Source organism: Galleria mellonella, unplaced genomic scaffold, assembly GCF_026898425.1.
Source record: "Galleria mellonella isolate WM207_F2 unplaced genomic scaffold, CSIRO_AGI_GalMel_v1 utg312, whole genome shotgun sequence".
In the NCBI taxonomy this organism is placed as follows: Eukaryota; Metazoa; Arthropoda; class Insecta; order Lepidoptera; family Pyralidae; genus Galleria; species Galleria mellonella.
The window spans coordinates 9,642,525-9,670,467 of NW_026442074.1; the positions used below are offsets into that span (position 1 = coordinate 9,642,525).

At 32.6% G+C, this 27,943-nt stretch overlaps 2 protein-coding genes across 2 annotated transcripts; one reads left to right on the top strand and one right to left on the bottom strand.

Annotated features, from left to right (window-relative positions):
- Window positions 1-1,744: 1,744 nt before the first annotated feature.
- Window positions 1,745-7,954, bottom strand: LOC113515113 (uncharacterized). Its single transcript, XM_026899260.3, has 3 exons — window positions 7,650-7,954; window positions 6,786-6,887; window positions 1,745-5,811 (listed from the first exon to the last, which is right to left on the bottom strand). Exons 1-3 carry the CDS (start codon window positions 7,788-7,790, stop codon window positions 5,368-5,370), a joined length of 687 nt encoding a protein of 228 aa, XP_026755061.2. The 5' UTR covers window positions 7,791-7,954; the 3' UTR covers window positions 1,745-5,367.
- Window positions 7,955-8,423: 469 nt separating this feature from the next.
- On the top strand, window positions 8,424-27,943 carry LOC113515110 (bleomycin hydrolase). Its single transcript, XM_052896108.1, has 12 exons — window positions 8,424-8,583; window positions 10,074-10,231; window positions 11,633-11,763; window positions 18,627-18,741; window positions 19,913-20,050; window positions 21,142-21,262; window positions 21,713-21,840; window positions 23,112-23,239; window positions 24,106-24,204; window positions 24,916-25,036; window positions 25,995-26,105; window positions 26,493-27,943. Exons 1-12 carry the CDS (start codon window positions 8,496-8,498, stop codon window positions 26,613-26,615), a joined length of 1,461 nt encoding a protein of 486 aa, XP_052752068.1. The 5' UTR covers window positions 8,424-8,495; the 3' UTR covers window positions 26,616-27,943.

The following is a 27,943-nucleotide window of genomic DNA, read 5'->3' on the forward strand; positions in this document are numbered from 1 at the left end:
ATTATCCTCAGAATCAGCAAAGAATCCAACTCTCGGATTGTCTTGTGGTATATACTGAATGGCTTGCTGTGGATACACTCTAACACCATCGTATAAATAAGGCCTTAAAAGTTTATATCTATCGTAGTACAAATTGTTAACGGGTTGCGATTCTTCTTTGGTAGTTTCTTCCTGACCAGTGCCATGATTTAAATCATATTCCTTCTTAGAACTATCAATGTTTTCATTATAAGTCTGGTCATTGTCGTCAATATAATCATTTTCTATACCTTTGCCAGCCTCTTTCTGATGCTGGTGTGCATGCTGATATTCAAAATTACCATCACTTCCATCATCATCATTATAATTACTATTTACTTCTTCTTTTTGCACATAATTATAATAGCTAGAACTTGCTTGAGTTGAATCTGCTTTGACGCTTTCATTAGATTGATCTTCATCTAAATCTTCTGAACTATCATTCAGGTCATCTTCTGAGACTTCATAAGAATTATTGTCATTATTATTTGATCCTACGTCGTTAACATTTATATCGTTATTAATATGATTAATTATGGAGCTATCATTCGATAGCGTCTGTATAGTTATTACAGCATCATAAGGCACTCCTGTATTACCCATGAATACTAAAACAACGTATTTGTAACCAGGACCACCGTCGACTATATTCGCTTTCAAGTCCGTACCGAAATCTATGCCACTCACTCTCACATGGGTTATAGTATCACTAACCCCAACTGCAGGATACCTGAGAGCCAGGGATCCTCCCGGTATGGACACTCTGATCTGCTCCGAATTAGTTTTTTCGAGTTCTTCATTACCAATATCTAATAAAAATACGTAAGGATATTTATGAAATGGATTAGCAATAGCCAAAACAATTAGATGAGCAGCAATTAGTACAAATAACATTGCGGCTGTCCGAGACTGGATTGCAATGATAGGTCATGGAACAGTAATCAGATTCTTATATAAATCGATTTCACGGTCCGGACGCCCGGTTTTTGTTTGGCCATGGTTATGCATGACAAGTCCAATGTCAATACATCTTCGAAATAATTGAAGTAAACTTTAGGGAAATTAGTCGTAAGTTTCCTTGTTATTGTCAACATCACTCGTGTCACGTTCCACTTTGCCATGTCTACAGTCAGTATGAATACCAAAATTCAATCATTTTATTCTAATTTCAATTCAATTTTAACCGATTTTTTAACAGACTTCAAAAAATGTGAAGATTCTCAATTCGTTTATATTTTTTTTACGTAAATACCTCCTTCATTTATAAACCAATTTGGATAATCCTTTTTATAACTGAAAGGTTATAACTTTTAGTTTGATTCCAATGCTTCCGATTGATTGATTGATTAATTCAAATGTTACCTACAATTTATGTTCACTCGTCTGTATGCTTACTCATCAATACCTATCTCCCTACTTCTTTAAGAACAAAAGGGAGTAAATTACTTTATACAAATTTTATTGTGGTTTGATCCTATCAAAAAATTATAAATTTACTTCGTAGAAAACTCAAATAATAATGTAATCTATATTATTTTTCTTTCAGCTTCTCAAAAACTTGACTCTAAGAGATCCCTCTATGGTATAAGTCCGCCATTGTATATTAAATCTTTTAATATGTCCAATGTAAATTATGTACAATAAATATTTTACAATATAATACAATGATTATAAAGGACAGGAAAACCTGACTGAATAAAAACGACATATCAAGTAAATCACAGCTTTATTCAACAATATACACTGCTGAAACTCACAAAATATAAATACTTTTTTAACACCAAAATATTTATAGTTATCACATTTCTATATTCATCAAATGTAGAGGCATTTTATACAAGATAAGGTGTACAATATGGAAGAACAAGCGACAACATTGAATATTTGGATAGTTGAAAAAATCTATATAAGGAAATAGATTTAAAGGTAGAGTATATAATAAGAATATATAACGGTATAATAATTAGGTAATTTAAATGTAACACTCTTTAATATTAATGTATTTCATTGAGTATTTTATTTTGTTATCTCCAATTTCGAAATTATGACATCAAAAAGCTAACGAATACTAATGTCTTGCCTGATTTTGCCTAGGTACATAGGCGTATTTAAGAGAGAGCTAAGTGAGTTTTACCTACACCAGGATGAGAGCTTTCAGCTTTGTCAAAAACAAGTTTGAGAGTACATGTGCGGGCCCAGATATAAGTGATCAGGCCTACCTGAAAAATAATCTTAAAGACTTAGATAGCAAAGGAAGATTATCATCGATTCTCTTTCCCACTCAACTTAGGTTTCAAAACTGCCTATAAAGCAACGATTTTCAATAATAAATACTTATATTTATTTATTTACACTTTATTGCACCAAGTAAAAAGAGAAATAACAAATACAGTTAATATTAATGAGAAGTGATACAAAAGGCGGCCTTATCGCCAAGCAATCTCTTCCAGACAACCTTTGGGTAGAGAACATTGAGAAAAAGACAAAGGGTAAGTGGCGCACTATTATATAAATATTACTTATAATGTAAGTATAATTGAAATCGTGGTATTTTTTGTTTGAATTTAAGTGGAAAATATAGTATAAAATTAAATACATTTGATAGCAGAAAATCTCCTGAATTTAGATAGTCACAGTACATAAGTGACAATTAAAGTATTTCAAGTGTATTATATTATCAGACTATTTCATCTTACGATTATTGCAAAGTGTCTCATTAAAATCCTTCAGAAACTTGGCACCTATTTTAGATTAACGATTGGAGACGCAATTATTAATCTGAGCCACCTATATTATCTGAATATTCACAATGCCCAATCAATAAATACCGAAGGTTACTAATGTTACTTAATCTAAGAGAGTGTTATAAATAAATTTCTTAGAAGAGATAACGAATTAATATCATAATATTGTCACTAAGTAACACATACATCATTCTTCGAAATGTATTTTACACTATAATATAATTTTATTCAAAGCACCAAAGTTATCCTATTCGTTAATTAAGTATAATTATGACTAGCGTCAAATTACGTGAATGCCAGTTTATGTAACTATTCAAGCAATTTCTCTTAGATACGCAAAAAAAATGTATACCTATATACCATATTATTGTGATACTTATAATCATGGGCTTTTTGTGACACTTATTTTATTATCTATACAAATGATGTGACAATTATCGCATGTGGACATGAACAACTACAATTATCAGAGATCAAATAAATAATATAACATTTATCACATCCTCTCATAGCTTAAATGGATACTCCTTCGTTCTCATGTGTTAAAGGCAAACAAAAAAAATTGATTAAAGCTATAAAGAGATAGATTTAATGAAAATCACTCTAACAACATGAACCTTATTATAAAATGCATATGGCACTAGCAGAAGGTAATACAGTTATAGTTTTTTTTTTTTTTTTTTGTGTTTTTTTAATGCTTCAACACAAAGCGTTTTGGGCAGTCTACATTTAAAACCTCAACAATAGTGTGTATTTCAGATTTATTTGAATTAACTTGTCATGTTTTTCTTCAAACTCCAAACCTTTTACTCATCTGTGATTGGACCAAGCAAATACGTCATAGATATATAGATAGACATTTTATTTATTTATTCAATTTAAAAATTTAAAAATATAAATGAAAAAAAATTCATGAAGAAATTTTAGCGTACTAGTAATAATGTTTTCGAATTAACTCTTCAACTGTGTTAGGTTTTGCTTTAATTTTTTTTTTATAATGTTAGTGTATGAAGATGATTTTGAACTAATATCTGATACTCGTGGAAAAGGGATTGTTAGTAATAAGGATTACCAGTCCCATTGCTAGCAATATAACCTATCAAGTCGACTTCCACATGGTCCCCCCTGGAAACCATCGTGCTGAATTCCAGGTATATTCATCAAGGTGGACTAACTGACCTGCCTTTTATTTCCTTACCTATCACCCTTCACTGGTGGCCCGCCAGCGTATACCGTTAGCGCAGGCGCGGTAACCATTCCATTATCAATCATTAAAAAAAATATCTAACACTACACAAATAATATCATTATCATCACGTATCTTTAATGCAACTTAATATTATTTTGTGCTCCTTATTCGTCAATACTTACTCGTTTCTTTTTTATAAACACTAACAGAATAATCAATTTTTTATTTTTTTTTATTTTCTTTTTAGATAGATCTAAGTTTATTTTGATATTTATTATGTTATAATATGTATGTTGATTGTATTTTTCTACAAGATACTTATAAAGACGCTGTATACTTTACACTTAAGCTTAATTTTTTATGCCCCAAAGGTGACGAACAAGCATTATTATATATTAAAATGTATTTTATTTAAATTGAATAAACATTTTAATCTTACCTATTGAACATTTTTATTAGCTAAACTGTGATTTATTAATGGCCTTGTAAAGGTATTGATAATTAATTATAATATATTCATAAGATCGATTATTATTAAGTTTATATAAGTACCGACTTCTTTCTCAACATCTTCCATAGAGCAAATTTTAATAGTTTGCTATCAGACACTACTACTAATTACTATACGTGAGGATGACGCCCTCTATTGTCTATACATTAAAATCACACCACTATCTTCGTTACACATAAAGGCCTCCCACTTACCTTACCAGATGACGGCTTTACGTGTTCTCTAAAGTAGGCATGGGACAGCAATATCTAAATATTATAGTTACAATATCTGTATATTTGCAAAATATTAGATATCTTATATATCGGTTGTCCAATATATAATATTGAAATGAAACACCAGATTGAAATGAATAGAGATATCCGACTGGTACAGGCGATATCGAAATGGGAGATGATTTTTTCCGCTATCAATTTAAATAGATATTTATTAAACCCAATACATAGATATTGAAGCGGTACGGATATTATTCATGCCTACTCTGAAACACGAAGCGAGTTACAATCAAATCAAATCATTCGAATATAATTTTTAAAAATCATCAAAGATCTGGCTGAGATTCGAACTTATGGCTCGTGAACCGCAGTCATGCATTGTCTTAATAACTGGCATTCTTATATGTATCAAATAAATTAATAATTTAAAGAATTATTACCTTAATTAGTAAGCCGTTTTAGTGCAACAGGTCTCTACCACACAGATTACTTCGGAATGGATTTCCAAGCATTTTTAAAACATTTTTGATTATTAATATTCGTTCAATAGATTATCTGATTATTTTATAATTTTAAGCACTTTACATATTGTCAAATTATATGTATATAACTTCGAACTCAAGGCAGCACTACAATTACTGCTATGGCAAAACTTGAGCAAAGTGGCGTAACATTTAAAAACATTCTATTTTATCGAAGAAAAGACCTCATTTGTTTGTTCTGCTGATTCAAAGATGTCTGCGCTCTGTCCGCTTGGGAAATCATTTGATCTAACTTACTCATTTGTGACGTCATCTGCTTACCTACATCTGCAAATGCCGCCTTGCTCAACAACGAAGTATCCTCAGCCGTTTGCATTTCTTTCAAATCTTCAAGCGCAGAGTTGATGTCGCCGCCATCTTGCGCCGATTTTTCCGCGCTTAGACTGCCATCTTGATTTGGTTTCGCGCGTAATGACATTTCGTTGTCGTTAGGACCAAGACCCTCGTTTATAGAGCTTATTTCGGTAGTTGATGGTATGTAGTCTTTGTCATAATTAGTTTGACCTACGTAACTAGGTTCACTGGAATATGACAAATTATCTCGAGCCGATAATTTCAGACGGAAGAAATTTGTGAGACTGCCACATACACCCTGAGGTAATGAAAAAAATATCTATATTAATAATAATAATCTTAAACAGACCATATAGTAAGATACTATAAACCGATTCGATCGCACTATATAGAAAACTTTACAATTAATTCAATATTTATATTTGAAGTTATCCGCAGGTATTCTTACCTATATATAGGGCCGGCATTGTAAAAATATTAGCAATAACAAATAAAATCTACTATTTCACAGGTAATAAATGCCAAAACGCATGCTCTGAGCATTAGACCATTACCAGAGGGAGACTTTGTAGAAAAGTCGATTGCTTGGGTACCTCTGTCCCATTCGTGTTTTAACCGTGAAGCAGTTGTGTTTGCATAGCTGTGTTTCGGTTTGAAGGGTGAAATATGGCAGTGAATTTACAGGGTACAGAGGAATAACACCTGAGTACTCAGGAATGGCAACGCATGGGGGGTATTATGGGCGAAACAATATACTCCGTTATGTCCATGGTATTGCTCATGTCTATAGGCGACGGTTACCACTTTCCATCAGGTGGGCCGTCAGCTTGTTTGCCATTCTAAGTTGTATAAGAAATAAATAAAATATTCCATTCTTTTTGAGGTTTTTAATTAATTTTTATATTATAGGTATCAAACCATACCAGAAGACGACTTTGTCCAAAAGTCGTCTGCATGAGTATCTTCCCATCCCAATCCCACTTGTGTTTCGGTTTGAACGGTGGCATATGACAGTGAAATTACAAGATAAGAAGGCATGAGATCATCGTTCTCAGGAATGGCAACGTGTGAGGGACACTAGGGGCAATATTAGCGTATTCTGAATTTTCCATTTGTGTTCTTTATGTTTATTAAGCGGGCCATCGGCTTGTTCGCCATTCTAAGTAACGTAAAAAAATTACTTTGTGTAAAGTTACAAAATCAACAACTAGACAATGTAGTTCCTTTCAATAAATAGTTTGATAATAAATTATCAGATATATTAAAAATTACCTTTAATTTATTTAACTTCGTTTGCGTTGAACCCAAAATCGTATTTAATTCGCTTAAACCCCCACTGGCTTCTTTCATTTGATCATCTAATATCGCCGTATTCTGAAAAATAGGCAAAATTGGTTCACTTTTTTTTAATGGGGTGAAAATGGAATAATAGTCCCATGTACACTATCTGTATAAGCAGACAGACTACCAGTGTGTACATAGATGAGAATAAAGTCCAATCAGTTGGCCCATCATGGCGAATTCACTAGAAATTTACCACGATGTTTTCTAAGGATACAGCGTGCTGGTCTACCTGATCGGGTTGCTAGCAATGAGGACCACCGTGCCCACTACTAACAATTGCTTCCTCTCTCTGCTACTTACTTTGCTCTGATTTGGAAACACATCGCAAAAGTAAAGTGGAGATAATCCCTACATTTCAATATAAAAGATAAACAAATAAGATCTTTTCAAAATGAAGGTTTAGAAGTACAAACCACTAACCAGAAGGTAGGGTCTAATGATAGCTGCTAAAGTGACCGGCAAGGGAGGACATAAAAAATTTTTTTTTTAGCAAAGTAATTTTAATAACATCAGTTCTATAATGATGTCCAATCATTAATCTAAGCATTGACGTTGAACTTATTTTGGAATATAAAATGTTTCTTAGAATATTTTCCAAATTAAGATAATAAATTCATATCTATCTTATATTTGCCTTTTTACATAAAATTTACAACTATCCTATTGAGTAAGACTTCGCCCTAAAATTAATACAACCAACGTAACACTATCAGAACATTATGAGCTCTTAACTTAGAACCACTTCATAATACCATTGATCTTTTCTTTAAAAACCTATTCTGTTCAGTTTACCTCGGCTGTCTTAATTTCCACTTCTTCAAATTCAACCACATCTAAATGTTTATGTTTCTCCAAAAACTCTTCCTTGTCTGGTACTGGTTGACCAAACAACTCAGCTCTAGTGCAGGCATCTTCATAAGCTTTCAACGACATAATTTTTATATTTCTCGTTTTTTTCACTGCTTTAAAAGCTTTACAAAGTCTACATTAATGTCCAGAGCTCTATTTTTAAGACATCTATATATATTATATAATACAAGATTAAACTAAACAATAGAGATCTGTTTCCTTCCTTCCAAATGAACAGAGTATGAAAACGGAAGGTTTATTTGTTGAAAGTATTGATTTTGTGAGAAATAACAAATAGAGTTTTTATTAGCTTCAAGGAATTCGCAGAGAATTGTAATTGCAATTTTGTTAAATATTATCGTATTTTAAAATAAAATATCACACACACATCTAATTATTAACTTAGATTTTTAAATGAAAAATAAATCTTCCGATTTCTACTTTGAAATTGGCGCCAATTGTCCAGTGTTACCAATACGCAATAATGCCTTAACAATATTTTGTTTCGAAACCATATTATTTTCATATTATAAACAAATAGTTATATTTTTTCATTAGTTTGTTACCGTAATAATTATAAATTACAAAATAAGTTACTTTTATTAATTACACGTAATATATTCAACATATATATCAATCAGCTGGTCCTTTTAAAAGGCAATGACCGGAGTTGAACTTTGTCTATTGTAATTAAAACTATGAATGAGTCGAAAAGGGACAAACATATATCCTTGCCTCCTTCAACGCCGACAGCAGCAGCTGTCATTTTTATTTATAAATTCACAATAAATGTTCATAAAATTAATATATTCAGTAGTGTTTAAATCGAGTCGGACGCTTTATTTGTTGGAAATACCTTCTGCAGCCATGTCATCAAGTAAGAATATTTAGTTCTACTTGTTTTAATTGTAATTGAAATATAACCTTATTTCTAAAAAGAGTTTGTACTTTTATTTAATAAAAGAATTGAAAATAAACTGCTAAAATGTATTGGGACAAGGACAAATAATAGAAGTCTAGAAAATAATGAAATGTGCTTAGTCACTCAAAACAATACAAGTCCATTTTAAAATTTTAAGACTAATAAGGTCAGTGACTTGGTATTGATTTTTTTTTTACTACAACGGTTACTGGTTGCTTACTGTTTCGAAAAATTAAAAAACAAACCACTTCCAATGCCACATTACCTATTTTCAATATTTGTAAATTTTCAGTATTTCTTATAGAAATTTAAATCCTTGATATCCACTATGAAATGAATAAAATAAATAATTATACTATTAATAAAGTTATATTATTTAATCTTATAAGATATTGTTCATTTATGGTGGCTTGTCACAAAAGTGAGTTTTATTTTTAAAGCAAAAATCGATACTTAATTTTTTTTTTCAATAAATACATTCAAATATATTAAAGCTGGATTTTAGTAATGGAGATCAATCTAAGATCTTTATGGCCGGTTGGTATTTAATATAGTCTCTTTTTTGTAATTTATTGCTAATTATTTTTAAAATTAAATAGAAATTATGCAAGTATAAGTATGTATGAAATGTACTGGTGAAGTAGGAATATGTGTAACCACTTCTTTACACCAACAAATAATTGTGGTGTTTAAAGGAACAATTCATTGTCTGTGTAATATCTGATTAATCTAAAGAAAAACTTAGTTTTCAGGTGAGAAAGGTGAAGAAAAAACAATATCAATAGAATACATACTAGATAAATAATTCAAGCTTTTTTTTTTAATATTTTCCTTTAATTATTATGATACTTAGAAAGACAGGCAAGCTGACGACTCACAAAAGTGGTACCTATCTCCTATGGACATGAACATAACATTATACCCATAATACCTCTCATTGGTATATATTTATTAATAAAGGTCATTTTGATCTATTAATTATCAATACATACTTTAACAAAATAATTTGCCAAATTGCTGCTGTGTACTATTACTTACTAGTAGTACTGCAGTAGATGTTAGTACTATTACTTCAGTAATAGTACTAATATCTACTGCTCTCTACTACTACTACTCTCGTGAAAAATACCCATGGCCAGAAGAGCAGACTGATTATGGATACAAGTGGATGACACAAAAAATATCTCTTAAGATTAAAACCTTTGGCAATGGTTTGTCTCTGCATAGTCTACCCTGTAAGGATCTAACATGAAAATGTACCATGAACATTACAGAGTATTCTGTTATATTTATGGTGCTGCTCATGTGTATAGGCGACAGTTAGTACTTTTTATTAAATGGGTCATCGACTTGTATGCCATTTTATGTTACATAAAAAAAAAATTAAGTGAATATGTGTTCAGAATATATTTATCTTGTTTTTTTTTTTTTAATTCTATTTGTAGAGCCTTTGAGTTTAGAAACTCTGAACAAGCTACGGAGTGATTTCTATGCTGATCCCAAGAATGAGTTGGCACAAAATGTGTGCACACGGTTCGACCCATTCGAAGTGGCAATCAACAGGAAGAGAGTGGACAGCTCCCTCCACTACTATAATATTAAGGTAACTTTTTTTATTAAAAAAAAAATAAAATATAAATTTTATAGAGTCTAAAGAGTAATGGATTGCTGGAGATATGTTTGTTGCAATAATAAATTGTATAACAATACAATTTTTATTTTTTTTTATTTCAATCAAGTATATCACTGAAATGAGATATTATACATATACTACGTAGCATTATGTTCAAGTTTTTTATACCACTGAGGTGGCAAACAAGCATACGGCCCACCGGATGGTAAGTGGTTACCGTAGCCTATGAACACCCGCAATACCAGAGGTATTACGCGTGTGTTGCCGACCCTGAAGAAACCTCTTTATCCCCCTTTTGAAGAACCCCATGCTGTAGTCTCTTGGAAAATACTTAACTTATATACTATAAAATACTGTATCATAGAATTCTCAGATATCATTTTACCAGTAATACAAATGTAATAGTCAGGAACCTATCAAACTAGAGGACAGGGGATTGTATATAGTAATGGGGTCGAAGGGTTCCATTACGATTGACATACCCTATGAGGCCGACCTCCCCTCGATTCCATCTAGAAACTATCATGGTTAATCTCCTACATTCTTCACGACTCTGGAATGCGCTTCCTGATGCCATTAAGAGACTACCGAATAAACCGTCTTTAAAAAAAAACATTCACACTCACTTTTTACTTTATCCGAGCAGTACTTTATATTATTCTCAATTTCGTGTATAATATAATGTATGTTATATATGTGTAAGTATATTTGTTATTTATATATATTTATTCGTTTATATATGTAATTTTAGTATGTATGTATATCAATAATTACTAGTATCGCATTCGAGTATTCGTTATAGTGACACTTCCCTATGGTTGACTGGGAGAGAATTCTTTTAGCATTTTTTTTATGGGTGAAAATGGTATGGTAACCCCGCCTACGCTAACGGTATACGCTGGCGGAGCACCAATGAAAACAGGCCAGATAGCCCATCATGATAAATTCATCAGGAATTAACCATGATAGTGTTGTATGTAGATAGATGCTTTATTAATATAGGACTAATAGTTTTAATAATAATGCTTTTAAATTCTTACTCGACATTTTTATTCTCATCATAGATTAGTTAACACAGAACAGAGTAAAACATTATGTTCGGAAACACATTACAACAGATAGTTTCCAGGGAGAACCGCGAGGAGGTCGGCCTGGTTGGATATATTGCTAGCAATAGGATTCTCAGTCTCCATTACTAACAATCCCTTTCCCCCCTTCTTTTAGCATTAAGTCCGCCATGTACACATATTTGTACTAATGAATAAATAAATTCATTATTTAATTTCTGGTAAATTAATTTAAGTCCTAGCATGTGAGAATGAATCATTATCTGTATAAGACCCTATCAAAATAAAATATATAAATTAACAGGTGGAGTCTGAAGGCAAGCCGGTAACAAACCAAGAAAACTCAGGTCGGTGCTGGCTCTTCGCCGCGCTTAATGTTATGCGTCTACCGTTCATGAAGAAGTACGGCATTGAAGAGTTTGAATTTTCACAAAGGTGAGACAATGTTGCTGCGAATGTCAAACGGTCGTTAACAAAACAAATAAATAGTTTTTACTGCGCCAATAAACGTTCATAAGTGTTTACTTTGTTATCAGCACGATTGTATTATCGTTCTTCATTATGAGAATGTTTGTATAGATATATTATTTGTACTTTGTACAAAAGTCGATTGCTTGGGTACTTCTGTCCCATTCGTGTTTTAACCGTGAAGCAGTTGTGTTTGCATGGCTGTGTTTCGGTTTGAAGGGTGGGATATGACGTGAATTTACAGGGTATAGAGGAACAGCACCTGATTCCTCAGGAATGGCAACGCATGGGGGTATCATGGGCGAAACAGTATACTCTGTTATGTCCATGGTACTGCTCATGTCTATAGGCGACGGTTACCACTTTCCATCAAGTGAGCCGTCAGCTTGTTTGCCATTCTAAATAGTTTAAAAATAAAAGTTAAATACTATTTTTTCCCACCTCAGGGCGGATAGGCATAGGTAATATGGTCACCGATCCCATATCTATCTATATTTTAATGGGTGACAATGGAATAGTATCTCCGCCCGCTAATAGTATACACTGGCGAGGCACCAGTGAGGAATGATTGGTGAGAATGAAAAAGCAGGACAGTTAGCCTATCGTAACGAATTTAAAGAAAAATTAGTCATATAGTTTCCACGGAAAACTGCGTGGAGGTTGACCTGATACGGTATATTCATAGCAATGGGAACTAACCTTCCCATTATTAACAATCCGTTCCCCTCGATATCTGGATATTAGGTTCCTGTATGGAGTTTATCCACAAAATTACTTAATCTTGTAAAATATAGATCGTATAAATATACCTAACAAAAATTATTCAAAATTTTAACACATAAAATAAGTAAGGTTCAGTTGCTGTTCTCGTTGTGATACTTTTTTTAGAAATAACTCACTTCACTCTCCCTAGTAACTATTCATATATTCAATAATGTCACTATCTACCCGTTCCACAACTGCACGGCAGACAGAGATGAAGCTTAAAGTGGCCCTACAAGAACTTCAGGCATCCAAAGATCTCAGTGACAAGTTGATCAGGGAGAGAGAAGAGAGTGAAGATGAAATTTTAAAAATTATAAATAAAAATACCCAATTAAAATCAGAATTGTCAGAACTTCATAATAGCCATCAGGAAGTTATTGAGCAGCGGGATCAGCTTCAAGAACTAATAAGTAGCTTTCATCAATGTAGTGACACTCATGAGCAAGCCTTGAGGCGTATCACTGAATTGGAACTTGAGTTAAAGCAGGCATATTCTAAAATCAATGATCTAGACACAAGATTGGAATCTCGACAAAGTAATGAGATTAGTAATTTATATGAGGAACTTATTAGTGTTGACTGTGTGCCTCCTTCTACTACAGTTCCATGCACCCATCCTGTTGTAATTGACCTTACTAGTGATACATCACCTAAATTAGGCAACTATAACAGTAATATTTGTATGTTGAGTAATAATAAATTTAAAAAATATTTAAAACTAAAAAAGTTTATAATTAAGAATCGGAATATATTAAATAAGCGTTGCAAAAAGGGACAATTATTGAAAAAAACCACTTTGAATAATTTAAAATTGCATGATTACATTAATAAGTGTAATAATAAGTTAGTGGAAAGCCAAAAGTTATATGACATTGATACAGACTACCTAACTTCAAAAATCAATAGTTTAGAATCTTCGCTTCATGATTTAAATACAAAGTATATTATCTCTCAGAAACAAATCCAGGAGCATATTTTAGCAATGGATGATCTGATTGATGTCAGTAAATACAATGCTGACCGTTTTGAGTCGTTGACTAAGCATTGTACATGTAATCACACAAATATATCAAATAATAATTCAGTTGTAACTGTGCTGGAAAATGAAGTTCAGGGTGTTTGTGCCAGTGACTGTAACCCTAAGAGTAGCACAATGGTGTTCTCTGACAGAATAGGCTGTAACTTTGGGTCTATATTGAAGTATCATCTTAAGGGTGATTTATTAAACTACTGCATGCCAGAAGCATCATTTACACAAATAATAAATAAAATTAAGTCTACGAAAATGAACAATATGACCACAATTGTGTTATTTTTTGGTAATAGTATTCAATTAAATAGGCAGGATGTAATTAAAGGAATTGAATATTTATTACAATTAAATGTGTATAAGATTGTATTGTGCGCTTTTCCTTACACAAATAGACATCTTCATAAAAAAATTAACAGTAAGGTACATTACCTGAATAACTTATTACATACATTGACATGTCGTCATAGTGACATTTTGACATTTTTTGATACTAATAGTTTTATTAGTGATTTTTATTTGACAAAAGATACAATGTATCTTTCTAAATCATCTAAAAATAAAATAGCCACTTTAGTGGCTTATAATATTGACTACATGAACAGTTTACATGGTAAACTTAAACATAAAAATGCTGACATAACAGATAATTCTATTAATATTTGTGACATAAGTACTATGACTGCAGATTTAAACTGCTCACAAAGACAAAGGGAAAGCAATCAGAATTAATAATTGTTCATCAGAACATACAAAGTTTTCCCGGCAGCGAGTTAATTATACAATTATTTTTAGAAAAGTATAATATTGATATTGTCTGTTTCACAGAACATTGGCTTAAAGAAAGCAATATGATGTTCAATTTAAATAATTATAACGTTGTCAGCTGCTTCAATAGAAGGTCAGTTAACAGAGGCGGGTCTATGATAATTGCAAGAAATAATATTAAAGTAAAGGAACGTGCTGACATTGTTAGACTTTCTATTGAGTGTTGTATAGAATTATCTTGTATAGAACTAGAAAATTATATCCTTATATGTGTGTACAGGCCTCCTAATAGTGATTACAATGTTTTTGAAGGGGTGATGGAGGATATTTTAAAAAAAGTATTTAATAGTATTAAAAAAATTATTGTATGTGGAGATTTTAACGTTGATATTCTTTGTAACACACCCACATGTACAAAAATTATTAGTTTATTTCAGTCATTTGATTTATGTCATGTCTTTCATGAACCCACTCGTGTAACTGCCACGTCTGCTACTTGTCTTGACAATGTTTTTTATAACTGCGAGTATACAGAAAAATTCATAATAAATAAACTTCCTTCAGATCACTGTGGTCAAGTTGTTAAGTTTAGCAGTCAAATCAATAAAGTCAACAATAATAAAAAATCAAAAAGACAAATAAACGTTTACAATATTAATAAATACAAAAGCGCGATTAAAAATAAATTGGATTTGCTGTTACAATCTAGTAATAATCCTGATTATCTTTACACCAAGCTAATTAATATTTTATCCGGAGAATATGAACAATTTTTCAAGAAAAAAGAAGTTCATGTTAAATCTAAATTCACGGAATGGGCAACAGTAGGAATACTTAAAAGTAGAAATATTTTGTTTGATTTATACGATCAAAAAAAATATCGATTTGATGACAAATTCACCACTTATGTAAAAAATTATTCTAAAATTTTTAAAAAAGTTTGTATTATGGCTAAGTCTAATTATTTTAATAAACAAATTAAGCAGTCTTCTGACAAAATTAAAACCATCTGGAGCATTATAAATAAAGAAACTGGAAGATCTAAAATAGCCTGTAATCAATTTACATTAAATTATGATAATAAATTAATAACAACAACAAAAGATGTAGTTAATATTTTTGAAGATTTTTTTGCTAATATTCCGATTGATATTACATCTTCTCTGGACTCATCTCAATCTCGAGCAAAAAAATTACTAGAGACTAATATCGGTTGTTGTTCTTTAAGATTTAAATTTTCACATGTTAGCCCCTTTCATATCATAAAAATATTCAAACAGCTAAATTTAAAAAATACGGAAGACCTTTGGGGCATGTCTGTAAAAGTAGTTAGTTCTTTCATAGATATTGTTGCTCCATATCTAGCCACTATTTTTAATAAATGTATTGATAATGGCGTTTTTCCACATTTAATGAAATTTAGCAAATTAATCCCACTATTTAAATCAGGAGATAAATTTGAGCCAGGGAACTATAGACCTATATCTATTTTGCCAGTTCTAAGTAAGGTGTTTGAAAAGATAATGTTAAATCAAATGTTACATCACTTCAGGGTTAACGGACTGCTTCACAGTCAGCAATATGGTTTCACCGCCGGCAAGTCTACCACTGACGCAGGTGTTGCGCTAATGACACATATTTTCGAATCTTGGGAGAGGTCACAGGATGCACTCGGAGTTTTTTGTGACCTATCAAAGGCATTTGATTGTGTGGATCATAAAACGCTTTTGTACAAGCTCGAACATTATGGTATAAGAGATAATGATCTAAAATTAATGAGAACTTATTTAGAGGATAGGGTTCAAACTGTAGATATTGACGGTGTAAAATCTAAGGGAGCTAATATTAAGATGGGCGTTCCACAAGGGTCAATCTTAGGCCCCTTTCTCTTTTTAATCTACATAAATGACCTTCCCTTTATGGTAGAGAAAATTGCAGATATAGTGCTGTTTGCGGATGATACTTCTTTAGTGTTTAAAATTGGACGTCAAAGTAATCAATTAGACGATGTAAATTGTGCTATGTCTGCAATATTAAATTGGTTTACATGTAATAACCTATTATTAAATTCCAGCAAAACAAAGTGTATAAAATTTACACTTCCTAATGTAAGACTAATAAATACACAGTTATTGCTTAATGACGAAATAGTAAATTTTGTTAATGATACAGTTTTTTTAGGTATAACAGTGGACTCGAAATTACAATGGGGGCCCCATATTTCAAAATTGGCCAGTAGACTCAGTTCTGCTGCATATGCAATTAGAAGAATTAGGCAATTAACAGACGTGGCGACGGCTAAACTTGTATATTTTAGTTATTTCCATAGCATAATGTCTTATGGCATACTGCTGTGGGGTAAAGCAGCCGATATAAATACTATATTTGTTTTACAAAAGAGAGCCATACGTTCTATTTATGGTATGGGTTCGAGAGAGTCATTACGTCAGTGCTTTAAAGACTCAAATATCCTCACAGTTACTTCACAATACATTTATGAAAATATTATGTATACACGGAAGAACTTAGCGAGTTTTAAAAACTCAAAGACTGTACAAGTAGAAACTTACGCAATATAAATAAGCTTATTTTACCTAAATGCCGTCTGCACAAAATCAGTAATTCATTCTATGGTAATTGCATAAGATTTTATAATAAACTGCCGGAATCTGCATTAAATCTGACAGAGAGGCAATTCAAATCTTATATTAAACAATTTTTATGTAAGAAAGCCTATTACAGGATAGACGAATTCATAGATGACAACATATCAAGTAAATAATTAGTTTATTAGCATACAACGTTATAATTTTATTTTCTCATTGCTTTCTTGATTTAATTGATTAATTTTAGAAATATGAAAGCGTAGCGGTTTTTTGTATTAATTGCCGCATGCATTCTTATGTAAAATGTGAATACTATAACTATCAGATGGCAATTGTGAGTAGCTTTGACGTGGTCTAGTGTTTTGAGTAGTCATGCTCACTAAAATGTCCAGACTTGTGGCGGCGTGGTGGGCCGGGTCATTGGGCTCCCTAAAATATGGTCGAGCGCAGTGATGGCTGGCTCATCCGTCATACTCGTGAACGGGTGCTGCTTGTAGGGACTGGTCTGCTCTAATCACTATGACTGATTTCCTCTTATTAATTGTTTAACCAGTTGGTTATGTATTCAATTTTTTTTTCTTTTTGAGTATTTAATTGAATTAGTGCTAATTGGTGGTTTGTATTCACACAATTAAACTTAAAAATGTAAAATAATAATAAAATTATTTAAAAGAGCATCACGCAAGTTTCTTGCTCGTTCTTCTTGTGATGAGACAGCTTTCCGAACGAGCGGTAAATTAAAAAAAATGTAATGACTTTTCAAAAGTGCTTCAATGTAAGTTTATTTGAATAAAAAAAAAAAAAAAAAAAAAAAAAAAAAAAACATACAAAAAATCAAATCTTTCCCTTTATAATATTAATATTTATATATTATAACTAGCTGACTCGGCAAACGTTGTTTTACCATATACATTATTTCTAGAACTATACATGAAAATTTATCGTACTACAATTATTATATTCGATCACCATCTTGCAACCCTATTGCGGAATATAAAATCGCGATTAAAAAACAGGAGTTGATTGTAAATTCGTGAAAATTTGAAGTTGTATGTATTTTTCAATGCTAAATCATAGTAAAATAAAAATGGAAAAATATGTCAAAAAATAAAAAAAGTTTTTTTTGGGGAGAGTCACCCTTATCATTGAGGGGTATGAAAAATAGATGTTGGCCGATTCTCAGACCTATCCCATATGCACACAAAATTTCATAAAAATCGATAAAGTCGTTTCGGAGGAGTTTGGTAACAAACACCGTGACATGAGAATTTTATATATAAGACTAGCTGACCCCGTAAACGTTGTTTTACCACTTATTGCGAAATATAAAAATCGTGATTAAAAGACAGGGGTTGATCGTAAAACGATGAAAATTTAAAGTTGTGTGTATTTTTCAATGCTAAATCATAATAAAATAAAAATGGAAAAATTTGTTAAAAAAATAAAAAAAAAATTTTTGGGGTGGTCACCCTTATCATTGAAGGGTATGAAAAATAGATGTTGGCCGATTCTCAGACCTATCCAATATGCACACAAAATTTCATAAAAATCGGTAAAGCCGTTTCGGATGAGTTTGGTAACAAACACCGCGACACGAGAATTTTATATATTAGATATTATATTAATATAGATGACAAAAATTCAGTAACTCTTGTTTTCAGCTATCTCTTCTTCTGGGACAAGATAGAACGCTCCCACTATTGGCTCAACAACATTGTAAGCACGGCGAGACAGGGCGAGAAGCTGGAAGGGAGATTAGTCAACTTTCTACTCAAGGTGATTTTATTTCTAATTTTTACCCGTGACTTCGCCATTGTTATGATTTCGTATATAAGCAAAACGAGTTTCGTGGGGCAGCGGTTAGGCACACTGCTTTTGTATAGTAAGGCCACGGATTCGATTTCCTTTCGGGTCAATTTAGAAAAGGTAGTTTTCTGAATTGGCTATAGTCTGGATGTTTTAAGCTGTACCCCAAGATGGTCATTGCTTGGTTTCTCATAAACCAAAGTGTTTAAGGTTGAGATCCAGGCGATCGGTATGATTGTGCAAGAGAAAAAATAAAGCAATAAATCCACCTGACATTATAGTAAAAATTCCTAGTAAATAAAAAAAATACATATTACAAGGAAAAGGCTAAAACACTTGACCGTTGATGGATTTACACTTTATTGTATTTTCTTCCAACCAGCTCTATCACAAGCCATATCTTTGACCTCCCTGTAAAATTCCCAAAAAAAAAAATAGGTAATAGATAAATTATCTATTTCATTTAACATTCTCCCACAGATACATTCTATGCAATGTAACGACCGCAAACTATATTCTGTAATTGATAACGTTATCAGTATATTGCGGTTGTGTTTGTTTGCTTACACAATATACATTTCCATCGTAACTATTTACTTATATTCTCTCTATGTTATAATATAAAAAATATATATAAAGTGATTAAGGTATGTAGTCCGATGACGTGACAATCTGTAGTATAATATATATATATATATATATATATATATATATATATATATATATATATATATATATATATATATATGCAAATACTCATTGCAATGCAATGCCACTCTCCCTTCACCCTTACTAAAAGGGTATAAATACAAACTTCGAACGACCAAAAATGAAGAATTTATCGTAAAAACGGTCATCCCTCTGGGAGAATGTTACCTCCCGACGTCATCGCCCGAGGCATATGCTCTTGGACCCCAACGATCCAATTACTTTGGCCAACACTGGTAATACTTTGGCCGACTGTTATTCCGTCCACGCATATTTTGCGATATGTGTCGCAGCTCTAAACGAGCCATATTCAGGCAAATATTTTTTTATATAATAATATATTTTTAATTTTTTTTTTATTATATTTTTAGAAATTGCATTTGTTTTTGTTCAATGAATAAATCTTTTTATACATATTATGTTTAACTACTAGGACCCCATAAACGACGGGGGACAATGGGACATGATCGTGAACCTCGTGAACAAGTACGGTGTGATACCGAAGAAGTGTTTCCCGGAGTCGTTCAGCTCGAGGAAGAGTCTACACATGAACGCGCTCATCAAAACCAAGGTTATATCTATAGACTAACGATTCGACCCGGCTTCACACGGGTAGATAGATAGATTTTCGTAAATAATATATGTATTCTTTACCCATTTTACTTGTTATTAATGTATCTTTCTATGGGTAAATAATTAAAAAAAACGGTTGAGTAGTTTTTCGGGTTATCCATTATAAACGAACAAACAATTGTTTTGTGGAACCGTGTTGGTTTCATACTAATTTTGTCTATATTGAAATGTATTTTAACCGACTTCAGAGGAGTAGGTTCTCAAAAAAATGGGTTGTATTTTTTCTTTTGTTTGTTACCTCAATTAACTCCTACATTTACAAACCGATTTAGGAATTTTTTTATCTGAAATTTTATGAAAATCGATTCAATATATTTTAATGTAATAACTACTAGTTTATTTATGTGTAATCAGATCGAGAAAGCACGATTAGTTTCGAGATCATTCGGGACCTTTAATCGTGAGCGGCTGTGACGCGAGTAAAATATAATACTTTGTCACGAGTAAAATTTCATGAGCACGGTTCACGGTTGTATCACCGTGAACCGTGAACCGTGCTCATGAATAAGGGCTCCTATTAAGTTCAAAACTAGTCATTCCCAAATCTTAAACGCGACTAATGTCGACATCAGCCCTTCTGTCTACTGCTGAACATAAGGCGGGGAGGGTGGTTTTGCCAGTTGCCACGCTTGGCAGGCGAATTGGCAATCACAATTAAGCGATGGATATGTTTTAAGAGGCACACTGCTGCTCATCCCTCGCCCTCCCTTAGTCGCCTCTTATGACATCCACGGGAAAGGAAGGGATGGCCTATTCTATGCCGGGACCACACGGACATTATGTTTCTATTAATATAAAAAAAAATCTTTTGTTTCTGAAGCAAGAAGAGAAGTCCAACAACTCACAAGAAGCCCACGCCTCACTTTTTAGCGAGGCATAATTCTAGAGACTCAGGGGTAGTTGTGTAGTAGTGGTAAGTTGGATGAAAGGGTCCCCTTTACTGCAGCTTCAACTCCGGCATAAATAATTACAATACAGTATAACTCACGATAGTTATTATTCAGTAATGAAACTCTAATTTATTTGTAGCTCCGTGAATACGCCAAAGAGTTGCGCGACAAGGTGGAAGCGAACGCGTCCAACGACGAGATCCAGAACACGATAAGCAAACAGATCGCGGTCATCTACAACATCGTGGCCACATGTTTAGGTAAATTGAACCTATATATGAAGGAATGAAAACTCTTTATTGTCTTTATTATCTTATATTACAAAGATTAGTAATATGTACACAAAAATATAATAATTAATTACAAAATTATGTGTACCTATGTATATGTATGTAAGTACACATTATTTTATATATATATATAGATATATATATATAGAGTGGCATTGCATTGCAATGAGTATTTGCATATATATATATATATACATATATACATATATACATATACTTACACGCATATATATATAGAGGTACCCAAGCATTCGACTTTTGTACAAAGTCTCCCTCTGATAGAAGATGCATGAATTAATTACACCAACAAGAGGAAACTATTAAATGAGAAGAGAAACATACTATACTTCACTTCTTGAATTTTCTAATTGTCATTGTATATTTTTGTTTTTTTTTTTTTTTGCTATAAATAAATAACAGGTACGCCGCCAGAGAAGTTCACATTTGAGTTCTACAACAAGGAGAAAGCATACAATAACTTGGGCCCTCTCACGCCGCTCGAGTTCTACAATAAACACGTGCGGCCGTTGTTCAACGTCGATGACAAGGTTTGTTTTTTTTTTTATTTTTTTATGCGACTTAGAATGGCAAAAAAGCTGACGGCCCATCTGATGAAAAGTAGTAACCCTCACCTATAAACATGAGCAGTACCATGGACATAACAGTACACATACATACTGTTTCGCCCATGATACCCCCCATGCGTTGCCATTCTTGATGACTCAGGTGTTATTCTTCTGTACCCTGTAAATTCACACCAGGTACACTACTCCACCTATTTTTTTAATGAATAAATGGAATGGTAACCCCACCTGCGCTATTAGGATACGCTGGCGGGGCACCAGTGAGGTATGACGGGTGAGGATGAAAAGGCAGGTCAGTTAGCCCATCGTGATAAATTCCACTAGAATTAACCACAACGGTTTCCATGGGGAACCGCATGGAGGTCGACCTGATAAGGTGTATTGCTAGCAATGAGTCAATTAGGACCTATTACTAACAATCCCTTCCTCCCCCCCCCCCCCTCCACCTATTAAGGTATGACACCATAATTAATAAGTGTAACGTATTTAACAATTTCTAAATAGATTAGGAATATATATTTACCTATAAAGTGATATTTGTCTGTTAATCTTCCTTTGAGTACATAAATAAATAATCCTCATGAATGGCAATGCACGAGGAATTCCATGATGATCACAGTGCATTTTTTATGTTCGCGGTGCTTTTCATGTCCATAGACGATAGTTACCACTTTCCATAAGATGGGCCGTCAGCCTGTTTACCATTGTAAGTTATATAGAAACAATCGGTCCAAGGTACAATAGGATTAATATTCCTAAACAAGGTAAAAGCTCCTAAGATTTTTTTTAATATTTCTATAATTCTATATATAGATTATATTCATCTTTAAAATAAGAAATGAAAAAATATGTAATTGACAAAGGGTGATACAGACACCTGTGTCACTTCAAACAAAAAAACGTTAGTATGAAATCTATGCAACCATTTTTGTATGTTAAATTTGAAATTTACACTATGTAATTAATAGTTGTCTTGTAAGATACCTAAAGCATAGTATTATATTATCTGTGCCTTAAGCTATAGATGTCAATCTACTATAAAATTTCCCTACATATATATTTTTATATAATAGTGTATTTAAAATATGTATATATAATAATATGTATAATATGTATAATTTTAAACTTTGGCGTTGTTTACGCCAAAGTTTAAAATTAACAATTAACAAAATTTCTGTTTGATTCCATTTTCTAATATTACTCGACCAAGAATAATGTGTTATTATCATACACAGGTGTGCCTAGTCAGCGATCCGCGCCAATCGAACCCGTTCGGTCAACTGTACACGTTGCAATGTCTGGGCAACGTAGTCGGGGGGCGGCAGACTGCGTACAATAACCAGCCCATAGAAACACTCATGAAGTTAGTCACACATTTACTGCTTTATTCAATTATTACAGGATAAAGAAGCATAACATCATTGTCCTCAAAATGGCAACACACAATCTGTGGTACTAGTCATGTCTATAGGCGACAATTATAATTTTCCTTTAGGTTGGCCATCAGCTTGTTTGTCATTGTATTTAAATAAATATTTACTAGCTATGCCTGCTACTTTGTCTGAAAGTAAAAGTCTATGTCCTTCTATATTTAATTTATTTTCTAATGATTGATTAAGCAATTAAGGTGATAAAAGATAACAAACAAACTCACATTTATCATATTACTGGTTGTTACCATCGACTTTATCCGCGTGACTGATATCTATACAGGGAATGACCAGGATAACAAGTGGCCTACATATATCTTCATGACAAATAATTCATATATGTCATATTTTATAACATTAGTTCAGCTATTAAGGCATCAAATAGAAGTAACAGGGGGGAAGGGATTGTTGGCAATGGAATTTGATAGCCCCATTGCCAGCAATATGCCCTAATAGGTCGACCTCCACGTGGTTCCCCCTGGAAACCATCGTGCACAATTCTTGTTGAATTTGTCACGATGAGCTAACTGACCTACTTCATCCACACCTATCATCCTTCACTGGTGCCCCGTGTGTATACCAATAGCGCGGATGGGTTTACCATTCCATTATCACCCATTAAAAAAAAATAGAAGTAACAAATAAACGTTTACCACCTTATTAATAAAACTTAACTAAAACTTTCACTTATTTAACAATTAGTGTTCTGTCACTTTCGTTCAAATTGAGAACTTAGCTTAAAACATAATACATATGTATCTTCGTTGCCTGTTATTAAAAATGTAATGTATTATTCCAGGGCAGTTAAAGACAGTATTCAAGGCGGAGAAGCCGTGTGGTTCGGATGCGAAGTCTCCAAGAGATTCGAACGGAAAAGCGGCCTCGAAGATCTTGATGCGTAAGTATACGTACATACAGTACAATACAGGAATTGTTTCAGAAATTTATAATGCTGATTTCTGAGTGTATTATTTTTGTTTTGTAATTAATATTATCTCAATGCTATTTATTTAAAATTCAAAATTCAAAAATCATTTATTCATGTAGGACATTTTAGCCGCTTATGAACGTCAAATTTTTACATATAATTTTATTTTTTTCCCTACCGTCCAGTTCGGTATATAGATCCAATTAACAGTAAATTAAACAGTATTTTTTGTCGTCAATTCCTATTATACAGTTTATACAACGATTTACAGTTTGGCATGGCTTTTTTTTCTATAATATATTCTTATTTTTATATAATAAAAGGCACTTGACAATAAGTAATAGTCATAAAAAATCTAAGCGAAAAAAATTTTTGTTTTAATAAATTTATTACTGAATGAATTTTGTTCTCTTTTCCTAATAATCTTGCTCAATCTTTTGATTGAAGATTGATTTTGGTCTTAGTATTTTCCTCAAAAATATACTATAATTGGACCCAAGATAAAATGCAGAAAAGGGCAATCTCTAAAAAGCATCTCAGATAATGTAGCAGTTTTCTATGTTATTAATTTCAATATTTGCATATATGTATATTGGATATTTACTATTTTTATAAATGATGCAATAAAGTGTAAATAAATAAATAAAATAAAATAATCTTTACTTCTTTCATTCTATGCAGTCACGACTACCGATTGGTGTTCAACACGGACGTACAGATCGGACTGGAGAAGGCCGACCGGCTCATGTACGGCGACTCGTGCATGACGCACGCGATGGTGTTCACCGCGGTCGGCACTGACGTTAGTGACCTATTTTCTATTTGTCTTATAATGTACAGATCTTAGATAAATCCTAAAGCCTCACCAACATTACGTTACTCCAAAATAAACTTTAATTTACAGTAGGAAGCAGGTTAATGTATACTCTATAACGAAACAGTATACTCTGTTATGTCCATGGCGCTGCTCATGTCTATAGACGACGGTTACCACTTTCCATCAGGTGGGCCGTCAGCTTGTTTGCCATTATAAGTTGTATAAAAAAAAATAATGGATATAAATGATAGACGATGGATTAATAATGTTATTTAGCGAGAATAAAGGATAAATTTATTTTAGGTTACATTTACACAATTGGGAAAGACGAGTGATCGTATTAAAAAGGCAGCAAATATTGTTGCTTTGCAAAGACTTTCTTGGTCTGCTATTACTTTCATATAAAGTTCCTCTCTGGTGTTAGCAATGACTGCACTGTCTGCTGCTGTCTACTGTCGTCTGCTGGGGTACCTCTGTGAAGCAGCTTTCTAATCGAACATGTTTCGGTTCGGTCATGCAGGATGACTATGTTTCGGTTTGAAGGCTGAGATCTAAACCAGAAGACCAGAGAGAGTCTTTGTACAAAAGTCGATTGCTTGAGTACCTCTGTCCCATTCGTGTTTCAACCGTGAAGCAGCTGTGTTTGCATGGCTGTGTTTCGGTTTGAAGGGTGGGATATGGCGTGAATTTACTGGGTACAGAGGAATAATACCTGAGTCCTCAGGAATGGCAACGCATGGGAGGTATCATGGGCGAAACAGTATACTCTGTTATGTCCATGGTACTGCTCATATCTATAGGCAACGGTTACCACTTTCCATCAGGTGGGCCGTCAGCTTGTTTGCCATTCTAAGTTGTATAAAAAAAATACCACTTTCCATTAGGTGAGCCGTTAGCCTATTTACGAGTTTAAGTTATGTAAAATAATATTTTGGTATTTCAGGAAAAAGGAAATCCCCTGAAGTTCCGCGTGGAGAACTCTTACAGCGACAAGGAGTACGATAAAGGATATCTCCTGCTCACCGAGCCGTGGTTCAGGGAGTTTGTTTTCGAGGTAATGACTTGTCTATGGTCAATATCAAACTGACGTTTTTTTTCTTTTTAATTGGTGATAATGAAATGGTAACAGGTAACAGTATACTCTGTTAAGTCCATGGTACTGCTCATGTCTATAGACGACGGTTACCACTTTCTATCAGGTGGGCCGTCAGCTTGTTTGCCATTCTAAATTGTATAAAAAAAAAAAAGATTTTTTGAGCTATTATTACGCCAAGAAATAACAAACAAATTCACTTTTACATCTATATTATTCGTAGGATGTCTATCAGTTGTCTAGCCCACATTACAAATATTTTAAAAAAATTGCAACCGTTTGCTTACTTTGATACTAGATGGCGCTCTGTAGTACATCCAGTGATATTATTATTATTTATGTCACCAGGTGGCGGTAGACAAGAAATATGTGCCTGATGAAGTGCTACAAGTATTCAACCAAGAGCCGAAAGTTTTGCCAGCATGGGACCCCATGGGCACCCTGGCTTGTCCACTCTGCTCCAACGAATAACAAATACCTACTTAAACATATAAGTATAGACGATGCGTTATATACTTTTTTTTTTCAATAATAGACAAGGGACTAACAGCTTTATTCATAAAAACTTAGAGCCTCCAATAGACCAAATTTTTACAATTAGCGTTTTTTGTCACTTTCTTTCAAATTAAGAATTTTACTCGAAAGAAAGAGACAGGAGACCGTATTAAACACGTTTTTACGAATACGGAAACTATTTTTCTAATGGTGGTACTTATAATAAATCCAGTGTGATGTAAGCAAGTAATATCATTTCAAAATCCTCTCTTGCCTTTTTACTAAGAACTTAGCTAATAGGGACCTTAGATTATGAATATAGAGTAGTAATTGGTAATCCGAAAGAGAATAAGCTCATTACATTCATAAAAAAAAATGTATAAAACTACGTTGTCTATACAATTGCAATAATTTTTTCTCAAACAAGATTGAACTTATATCTATAATTTAGAAATGATTAATGTAATGTAATAATATAACTTAGTAAGTTAAGAACCTGACTGAATATTGGCAAAATGTGTTTTAATTAAATGTCGACCTAAAAGGCAACGACAATTGGGAACTATTTTGCTTAGAGCTTTATTGGATTACTAGCGGCCCACTCTTGCTTTGCACGGGTTATTTTTCCCAGTAACATATAGTCTATTTTACTCGCTGATAATGTAGCTTTCTAAAGGTGAAAGAATTTATCAAATCGTTTAAGTATTGTTTCAAGTTTATCCATTACAAGCAAACATACAATCAAATTCTTCCTCTTTATAATATTAGTATAGACTTTATTGTACTGCTTAAAAAAGTTTTTTTTTAACTTATTATAACGTTTATAAGCGACGGGAATTAACATCAATCATTTAAATAATTAATATTAAAGATAATTCCCCGTTTTTTTTTTTTTATAAATAGCCGTGCAACGCGAAGTCTAAGTTTTCCTAACTACGCAGTAAGACTTCCTTTTTTTTAATGACTTCAATAATAAAGAAAATCTCATTTTAGTTGTATTTTTTTTTATCTGAAAAGTTATAGATACTTACAGATTGGCCCCACAGAAACGTTATCAAAATCAGTTAATAGTTTAATTTATAAATCAAAATAACTGCTTTTATCACAATTGAAGTCGAAATTTTTCTCAAACACAATCTTTATTGTTTTCAGGTCGATATTCTAAAACTCGTTTTGCCAATTTTAAGACATGTCTATATTTTACCGAGTGTGTAACAGTCTATTTTGATACCTGTAATGATAATCATGTCTTAATCACAATTTTGTCATTACTTATAATTATACAAACATTGTATGTTTATAAA

Bases quoted from the DNA above. Each gene is read 5' to 3' on its own strand.
- LOC113515110 (XM_052896108.1), top strand. From the start codon at position 8,496: ATGTTCATAAAATTAATATATTCAGTAGTGTTTAAATCGAGTCGGACG. The intron at 18,742-19,912 runs GTGATTTTATTT...TTTAACTACTAG, and splicing joins TAGTCAACTTTCTACTCAAG to GACCCCATAAACGACGGGGG. The intron at 23,240-24,105 runs GTTAGTCACACA...GTATTATTCCAG, and splicing joins CCCATAGAAACACTCATGAA to GGCAGTTAAAGACAGTATTC.
- LOC113515113 (XM_026899260.3), bottom strand. From the start codon at position 7,790: ATGTCGTTGAAAGCTTATGAAGATGCCTGCACTAGAGCTGAGTTGTTT. The intron at 6,888-7,649 runs GTAAACTGAACA...CCTATTTTTCAG, and splicing joins TGGAAATTAAGACAGCCGAG to AATACGGCGATATTAGATGA. The intron at 5,812-6,785 runs GTAATTTTTAAT...TCATTACCTCAG, and splicing joins CGAAGTTAAATAAATTAAAG to GGTGTATGTGGCAGTCTCAC.